The 9,621-nt window shown below is 35.3% G+C and overlaps 2 protein-coding genes across 2 annotated transcripts; both read right to left on the reverse strand.

Moving 5' to 3' along the window:
* Positions 1-228: 228 nt before the first annotated feature.
* On the reverse strand, positions 229-1,616 carry LOC112468125 (the record flags this gene model as incomplete). Its single annotated transcript, XM_025037176.1, has 4 exons — positions 229-401; positions 493-655; positions 738-964; positions 1,340-1,616. Coding segments are annotated over 4 exons (840 nt in total), but the record flags the coding sequence as incomplete, so codon positions are not given.
* A 1-nt stretch (position 1,617) lies between these two features.
* Positions 1,618-6,298, reverse strand: LOC112468128. Its single transcript, XM_025037180.1, has 5 exons — positions 6,234-6,298; positions 6,071-6,163; positions 3,077-3,225; positions 2,695-2,952; positions 1,618-1,861 (listed from the first exon to the last, which is right to left on the reverse strand). Exons 3-5 carry the CDS (start codon positions 3,138-3,140, stop codon positions 1,671-1,673), a joined length of 513 nt encoding a protein of 170 aa, XP_024892948.1. The 5' UTR covers positions 3,141-3,225; positions 6,071-6,163; positions 6,234-6,298; the 3' UTR covers positions 1,618-1,670.
* Positions 6,299-9,621: the final 3,323 nt, after the last annotated feature.

A 9,621-nucleotide genomic window follows, 5' to 3' on the forward strand; every position in this document is an offset into this window, starting at 1 on the left:
TTATTTTCTTTGTTTTCTGACTGAGTATGAAATTAACGTGTCACCCCGCCGAATATCGCGCTGCCCTTCATTAACCCCGCCCGTGATTAGGTCAAGCTAGCCGATTCCACGCACCTCCACACTTCGTTTTGCGTCTCGTTTAGGTTTTCGCGATTTCGTGGACGCGAAGGTACGCGTCTGGCGCCCAACATTCGGAATATTTCGTGGAGTATCGGAGGTGCGAGGAAATCACTGGAGAGGCCTACCATCCCGCTCTCCTAAATCCTTTTGATCCGGCACACGTCCCGGAGCGGTCCGGGAGTGCAAAAAGTCGTGACAGCGGTCACCATATTTTTGCAGCCAAAGTTGTATCCGTTTTTTTACTATTTCATCAGTAATGCCATATTTTTTGGTGATGTAAACTAAAAATAAAATTTATATAAATAAAATATAATTGTAGATATGTATATAGAGTTAAAAAATTATTTAAAAATAAAAAAATAGGTGATTCACCACTTATTATTTTAGGAAATTTGCAATTTGAAATCTTGGTCTTGCCAGCTTTTCTGATGATCCAAGTACATTTGCCTGCCAACTCATCAGTCATAATTACCGACAAAATTCTTTTGATAGCTTTGTCAAAAGTATCTCCTCCAACAGCAACCATTTTTGCTTCCTGAAACATGATAAATTATTAAAATTTGTAAATAAAATTATAACATAAATAGGTTAATTATTTTAAATAAATAATTTATTACAAATTGTGATCTCATTTGTCGGTGGAGAGGATTTACTAAGTTTTGGTCGAATAAAAGCAATTGTTCAACTTCTTTTATCGGTAACATTTGAAGTTGATCAAATGTCCCTGCTATTTGTTCATTTTGTGGATTATTGTTATTATTATTTTTTTGTGGCCCATTTTTCATTATCAATAACAGTTGATCCACTTTTTTAAGTAGCATTAAGAGTATTTCTCGGCAAGAAACTGTAATAAAATACTAAATTAGTTATATTTGTTTAATTGATCTTCATGTGTTCAATGGGATAAATTATAAATAACTTTATGGTCTTCTTAAACAATTTGTAAGTTTGTCAATAGCAGGTTAATAAGTAGATTGTTCAAGAAGATCATAATAGTTCTTATTTATAAATATTACAATTATAATTTTTTTAAGAAACAGGTTAAATTTTCAAATTTAATTATATATATTATATATTACAAACGTACTGTAAAAATGTCATATTATATAGATTTGATTCATATAAAATAAAAAATTGTAAATATTGTTTTCATTAATAAATATATAAAACAAAATTTATGTAGAATAACAAATTTATAGAATTGATAGAGTTTACTTACGACAACAATGATCTATGTCGTGATCCAGTTGCTCAAAATCCAGCAAGCTCTGAGTTTCATTTTGATTATTATGAGGAGCACGAAACTCTTCATTCTCATTGTCGTTTTGATAATTGTTATTGTCGTGATGCTCATTTTCACCATCAATGTTTTCATCTTCACGTTCATCAGATCTACCATCTTCAATGTCTTCTGTATTGTAGTGTCCGTCATCGCTTCGTAAAAAATCCTCAGCATCCTGAACATCCTCAGCATCAGAGAATTCTTCTGCTGATTTTTAAAATACGACATTGGTGGCGATAAAAAAAGTATTTAAAAATAAATTATATTATTACAAAATTGAGATGTGCCCTTTACCTGTTTCATTATTCGGTACTATATTATTCAGCACTTGCTGTTGATCATCAATAATCGGAATCTTTCGCAAATCCAATCGTTGACCATTAATAACTATAGTGGAACAGTTTTCTTGTTGAATATCTGTACTGAAAAAGCCGGATGGTAGTCCTTGTACACTGAAAGCTATTTTTAAAAATACATTGGATTAAAGAGATCTATGTAGGCATATATCTAAAGAGAGACCTAGTTTACATTAGCTGTACACTATACACCTTTAATTTGACATTAAATGTACACTATATACACTTATAACTTGACGTATTCCTTAAATTTTTTTTTTAAATTTTCGGATTTTATAGAAATTTAACATTTATCAAAATCCTTTTGCAATACTAGAGAATGATCTTGATTGTTGTTATCTAAATATAACTTTAAAATGAATAGATGTAAGTCTAAAGCGGGGAGCACATACTTCTTCATAACGCATAATGCGTAAGCATAAGAAAATTGATTGGTCTATTTTCTTATGCACATGTGTATGGACCAATCAATTTTCTTATGCTTACGCATTATGCGTTATACAAAAGTGTGTGCTCTCCGCTATAATTTACTAATTCAATACTCGATTATTATCTATAATATCATTGTCAAAACAAAGATCTTTTAAAGCAAAAGAAAACATACAAATAAATTTATAAATAACGTTCTACAGGTTTATAGGTAGTAAAATTGAACATATTCATATCAACAGATTATTTTGAATAGAAATCAAAGATGAAAAAATTGATTTTTATAATTTTAAGGTGTGTATAATAAATCCTTATTATTGAAAATTGTATGCGTCGTCTGGCAACAACGGTCAGTATTCTGAATCCTCTTTAATCAATAAAAGTGCCACTAAAATTGGATTTAGAAGGATTCTTATTAGCTGAAAAGATCTTTTACAGGCATTTTTATCGATAAAAGACGATTCAGAACATAGGCCAATAACTTTTAGAAAGATTTATTTTACGTACCTTTTTCTTGAATTTGTTGATTCGCATGTAAGTCTGGAGTATTTGTTTTATCATTTAACAATCCTCTCTTGTTCAAAAGAGTACTTCTCGAAAAATTGTTTTGGACTATACTGCTATCTGGTTTGTTCAATAAATTATTTGCTAACGCTCCTCTTTTGTCAGCAGGTAGAATTTTCGATGTACCGGTTTTTACTAATGAAGCTTGAGATAAATAAATACCTGTTTTTGCAGGTTTTACTTTTCCACTATTACCAGGTTCTGCAAGTAAACGTTAAATATTAACTTCCAATAATACATTATTATAGGTTTAGATTACAATGTTATACTACAATTACATTAGAACGAATATCAACAGTCACTTATTAAATTGATCAAAACTTACTAGTCCTTTTGAGATGTTCTCTCACGCATGTATTTTCTACTGCACTTTTTCTTTTTGATGACATTGCTAATGATAGTTAATTATATACTTATGCGTATTTTATTAGTGCAAGATCAATCGCTCCGGTCACAGTGACAACAGTACAGTACCTGAAAAAGGTCTCAAAAATATGGATAGACTATTTATATTGTTTTTCTTTGTTGATTTACATAGACTTTGCAAAATTATTAAGATTTGAAATATAAAACGAATGTTTTTTTAAAGATAATTTGTTCTACCAATACAATATTTATATATTTATATTATTTATATATTTATCTTAATAAATATATATATACCTTTATTTTTTAATATAATTGATAACGTTTCATGATTTTCTTCAAAATTGAAAAAGGTCTTATTAAATCAATTTGTAACTGGCGTTATAAGTATTTTATTTATTGTATAAAGGTCTGTGTCTACGATTGTACTAGAACTTGGTCCGAGAGACCTCGGACAGAGAAAGAATTGACTAATCGCAATGGTCAAATGGCCGAATTGTTCAAATGTGATTGGTTAATTCTTTCTCCGTCCAAGATTTCGGACCAAGTTCTAACATCGTGGACACAGGCCTTAACACATTTATTTAATAGACACTTATGTGGAATATGTAAATTATTAAAAATTATTAAAAATTATTAAAAAAATTAAGGTTTGCAATGAAGAAGAGGAAAAATATAAAAGTATCCACACGAGAAGATTCGAAATCCTTTTTTAAAAATAGCTTTAACGGGCCATACTTGAAGTTCATTAGAGAGAGTCTTTGCCTTGCATACATTTATTAAACGAGAATCTATTGGATAATTATCGATACTAACACAATCAATATACTTATGCCCAAGAATAACTGGTCTTTCATTAAAAAAACAGATATTTCTAATTACAATGACGCTTCTATCTGTGAGATAACAACAATTATTTGGTTTTGCGATTGTCAAAACAAAATTAGAAAATTCAATAGTCCTATGAGGTCTTGTACAGCCTTCAAGGAGTTGTTGTACGATGCTTTGTTTCAAAACTGGACGACCTTCAGGAATAGAATGATGTTTGACATTAGTCCCAAGTTGTGATTTCTCATTTATCCTATTCATAATCTGAGTTAAAACATACGAACCTTTCCTTACTAATTTTTTTATAACTTGTAAATGATTTTCAAAATCTATCACACTAAAACCATCTAATGGTCCAAATCGCAAAACATCATCAGGAAGATGGATTAAATTGTGCACATTGTAAACTATATGCTGGTCTCCGTAAAAATTTTTCATACAATCTACATAATAAATTAATAAATCTTTAGCATACTGATTGTTTTTTATGCACTCATTTGCATCATATAGTATACGTAATGCACAATTTAATACATTGAAGTGAAGCATTAATTCATTGGGTATGGTATTTTGAAATACAACTGGTGCTGTATACAAAATAGCCATTCGCAATTCAGTTGCTTTGAATCTATTTAACTCATTTAAAGTACGTGTTTTTCGTACAAATTTGCATGGTACCCATTCTTTAAAAGAAATGTATTGATCATTTATGTTTTTAATTCTTTTCAAAGCATCTTCACTGCTATTACCATATAGGTTTAACAAAAGCTTAAGATGTTTTTTTCCTACTCCTTCATCAAGCAAATGCATCGGATCAAGAGGAACTTGATTTGTCAAACTCATTCCAATACCTTCAAGAGGAAATAATAAATTTTCATACTCATTCGGAACATCTATCCTAAAATTATTATCAGTTCTTAAAGGTGAATCATTTTCCAAAAATACTCGTCTGTATTGTTTTGCCTACTTGTATACATTTACCAAACCTACTATTGTGTGGAGGAAAACACAAAATCTGATTCCTTGCAACTGTATCTGCAGCAAACAACTTAATAAACACCCTATACCGCTGATTATTAAAAATAAAGCCAGTATTACTTAATTCTAAATACTCCATAACTGTAGGCTGTAAAAATAAATTTACATCTTCTGGTTTACGATTGCCATGAAAAATACCTACTGCAAACGGATCACAAGTAGCATAAGGATAATTTACTATTTTTACAAGAATTGGCCATACTTGGCTCGGAGAACTTTTCGAAAGGGGCAAACCATCAATATTTAGATGTAGAGCGATGTCTTTTGGGATTTTGTTTCGCTCAAAACATTTCAACTGATCGAGTAATCCTTTTTTCAAGCCGTAATGTGAATACAAACCTGATCCAACAGAAGAAACTGTAGTTTTTTTTGGAGTATGCAAAAGAGTTCTTGCATCGCTAGGCAGATCATCATGTCCATATTTTTTTAAACCATGAAGCAAATTAGTAAGAGCATTCTGTCTAATTTGGTATGTTATAGCCCAATGATATAAAAAATATCTTAAATCTGATTCTTTGTCTACATTATCTACTCTAAAATCTGGACCTACATTGTTATTACCTAAATCAAAATATTCTAACTCATCATCTGAGACATCAGAATTCCCATTACGGCTTGAAAAATCGCTATCTGAATCATCATTAACGAAACTGAAATCATCACTGTTAAAAGAATAATTATCAAGATCCTCACTACCCTCAGGAATTTGCACATTATTTGCACAATTACTTTCATTTTCTGAAACTAAATTACTACAATAACTGCTAGACTGAAGATTATCAAAACAAAAAACACGAGATAAATCTGCTTGAGGATTACTGTTTGAAGCTACTGATTCTAATACGGTATTTGATTTTAATCTATTTTTATTTGCATAAAGTAATTCATTTATACTATTTTCAAAAGCTTTATCAAGACGTCTTGTTTTTTGCTTATCTGAAAGTTCTAAATATGGTTTTCTCTCCGACATTTTGAAAATAATAAGGCCTACTATACTCAATTAAAATTTTATAGCTTATTTTATTACTAAGTTTATAGCTTATTTATTACTAAATCATATGGATGGTTAAATGAATAAATATACTACCCAGGTAGCACGAACCGTTGCCCAAAAGTAGCAGCAAACATTAACACGTGTCCAAAGAAGTATCGGGAACGTGGTGGGAACGTTGTCGACACCCTATAAAACACGGAAGAGCAATAACATTTTGAAAAACGACTTTGAGTAATTAATATACAATGAAATTCACCTGACAATCAGTGCGCTCGCGCTGCTTGATGATGACTGAGTTTTTCGTTCTTAATTAATGTTTAACTGTAAATTATAATTATAGTACGATTTATAAAAAATGCTTATTAATTATAAAATTATTATAAAATGATAAAACATTAATATAAGTACATTATAAGATTGGTAATTAATAATTATAAAAATTATTTGTACAGGTTAGAATGCATCAATGTGATTATTCATGCACACCATACGCGATGATGCGTTAATAATTGAAATAATTTACTAAAAAATGTACTTACCAAAATATTTATCAAGCACATATATGTATAATATATAGAAAAAACGTTATTCATGAATATAATATGCGATAGCTATTAAGGCGTATGGCATAATAAAAAAGCGCGGGGAAACTGCATTTGTTAACCAACAAAAGTTCTCTAATCGATGTCTTACAGAGATTTCTTGAAGATAACTTACAAAAGATGTCTTTAAAAAGCACTTTTTAACATCTCAAAAAAGTCATTTTGAAAAAGTGCTCCGAAAGTCATCTTTTTTTAACGATAACTTTAGATTGAATCTAAAAGATATCAATTGGACAACTTCTCTAAGTGACAAAAAGTCATCTTTCAAAGGTGCTCTGAAAGTTATCTCTTACATGCAAAGTATCAAAAAGATGTCAATTTTACAGCTTTAGGAAAATCTTAAAAAGCTCTCAAGAAAGATGAGTTTTAAGTCCTCCAAAAAGTCATCTGGTGTTTATTGGGATTGTTAACGACTTGGCATAGAGCATGGTGCACTTTTCTTACAGAAGGAATCGTGTCATTTACACCCGTGGCACGACCGGCCAATAACGTGAGTTCGCGCCCAATTGAACGTGTCGGCGCATGCGTTACGTTGTAGTGGGAGAATGAGACCCGTTCCTCCCGGACAGTTCGTCGCGAGCTTCTGAAGTGGCAACACGTATAACGGTTACCGCATAACAATTCAGACCCGGCCTGCTTATTTCGTTGACTGCTTACGATAACAGCGTGATTGATTAATATTTCGAAGCAGTGAACACGGGACAGTTCGCCGTGAGATTTCGTAGCGTCAACACGTACGTTCCGCATTAACATACGAGTCCGGCCGACTTATCCCGTTGACCGCTAGCGTGATTAGCGTGAATAATTGTAGACAAGATCATAAGCAGCGAGTGCGCGATTCGGGATAAAATTTCCTTCCGCACATTGTGTATTCTTGAGATTGAGATGGCGGTTCGACAACACTCGACGTACTTCCACGCGATCGAGCGAACGCGTCCGTTCCTACACGGAGATTGCTGTAGTAAGGAGAATAATAAATTGTTATTTGTTTATATTAAAACAAAAGTAATTTTAATCGCGATTCCAGTGATTTTCCTATCCGCACATCCGTATATTGCGCATCGCAAAAACAGGGCGTGGCCGACGGCCTTGAACACATCCGCGGCGTAGAAGACGGCAGCCATTGAGCTGGAAGGAAGGAAGGGACCGCGCGAGGACGAGAGGTTTCTGTATTTGAGCCTAAAAATACAGTGGCGACCGTATAATTCAGCCCAAGTAGTAAGTGGCTATATTTTAATTTTCATAGTTCCAGTCGTTGTTCCGGTCACAACCTAACTAACTTAATTGAAGGACGGACTCGCAAGCGCGTCAAAGTTGTTGACATAGGCCGGTATTCATAGTCGGTTCTTAAGACCGTCTTAAGTACGATCTTAAGATGTTATGGACCAATCATAAAGCCATATTAGCATCTTAAGACATTACTTAAGACGGTCTTGAAATAAGAACCGACTATGAATACCGGCCAATAGTATTGTTGCGCCCGTGTTGAGACGCCCGTTGCGCGCGGAACTTCGCTCACGAGGAGCCCGAACTTCGCTCGAATAGCTTCAAGTTGAAGCGCGGTCCTTAACGACCGGTTGTTGTTGATGTATTGATTTTCTCGACGACTGTCAGATCTACGGGGAGACTCCGATCGTTCGGACGTATTCTCCACCTGAAACGCTTGTACAGAATTCTTAATAAACCTGAGTTCCTTTTGTAATAAAATGTTCATCCTCTTTTATTACACGACTCCGGGAGTGCGCGGCGCGAACGCGAGAGATTGTGCGATAGCGAAGCGCAGCGCAACATTTTGGGGGCTCGTCCGGGATCGGACGAGCGAGGATAGGACGAGCGGACGAGCGGACGAGCGGACGAGCGGACGAGCGGAACTAATGGCGAGCACCAACGAGTCATTGACAGCGCCGGCGACGAGAAAGAGAGCGCGGATGGGAACCCCGAGACCGAGCGCTCCACGACTCGAGACAGAGACTGAGATACGACCCGGTTCGAGCGCTCCTCAGCTCTCAGCGGAAGTTGTGACACTGCAGGACATGATGCAAGAGATTCGCCAGATGCGTGAGGAGTACGCGGCGTTGCTGCGACAACGGGAAGCGGAGCCACAGCGACGAAAACTCCCGCTGCTAAGTTCCTTTTCATTTAACGTGACCAGAGATACGGGAGCGCGGGCCGCCACGGTCGCGGAAGTGTCGCGCGGAAATTTCGGTGACGCGAGAGCGCGAGCCGCTGCGGAAGTAACGCCCGGAAATTGTGCGCGTACGGAATTAGGCTTCAAGCTGAAGCCCGTCACGTTCGACGGCTTGACGCCGCTGCGAGAATTCCTCTCCCAATTTCTTCTCATTGCGCGCGCAAATAATTGGGACAATGCGTCAAAATCCGTTGCGCTGGCCGCGAGTTTTAGGGGAAAAGCGCGCACGGTATTAGAGTCTGTCGAAAATTTAGATAACTTATGTTTCGAAGAATTAAAATCGAAATTGGAGTCGCGCTTCGGCGAGGGGGGTTTGTCGCAAAACTTTTATACGCAATTTACGGGTCGAAAGCAGAGGAATGGAGAGGATTTGGCTTCTCTTGGCTCGGATTTAGAAAGACTTTCGCGATTAGCTTACCCCGAGTGTTCTTTTTCGGTTCAAGATAAGATCGTGTGCGCGCAATTTGTTTCTGCGTTATCTGACGGTTTTTTGAGAAAGATTCTCCAGTTGGAGGGAGTAACCTCCTTAAAAACAGCCGTCGAAAGGGCGAAAGCGATAAAAATTATTCAGGGGAATAGTTTTGAAAGAAAGAGGGAATATTTCAGAAAGAATTTTGAGAATGTGGAAGGGAAGGTGGGAGAAGAGAAAGAGGGGGAGGATGGAAAGGACAGCGCGCCTCGAGGGAGTTGCAGGACCAATCAGTGGGAATGTTGGTCCTGCGGAGAAACGAGGCATTTCCGTTCTGAGTGCCCCAATTATGAGAAAAATTAGACTTTTTATTTTCTATAGAAATTTGGTTGTTTTATCGATGTTACTGCGTGTCGTATTTTGTTTTTTTTTCTTCTCTAGAGGA

This window comes from Temnothorax curvispinosus, unplaced genomic scaffold (genome assembly GCF_003070985.1).
Source record: "Temnothorax curvispinosus isolate PA1 unplaced genomic scaffold, ASM307098v1 QBEX01018111.1, whole genome shotgun sequence".
Taxonomy (NCBI): domain Eukaryota; kingdom Metazoa; phylum Arthropoda; class Insecta; order Hymenoptera; family Formicidae; genus Temnothorax; species Temnothorax curvispinosus.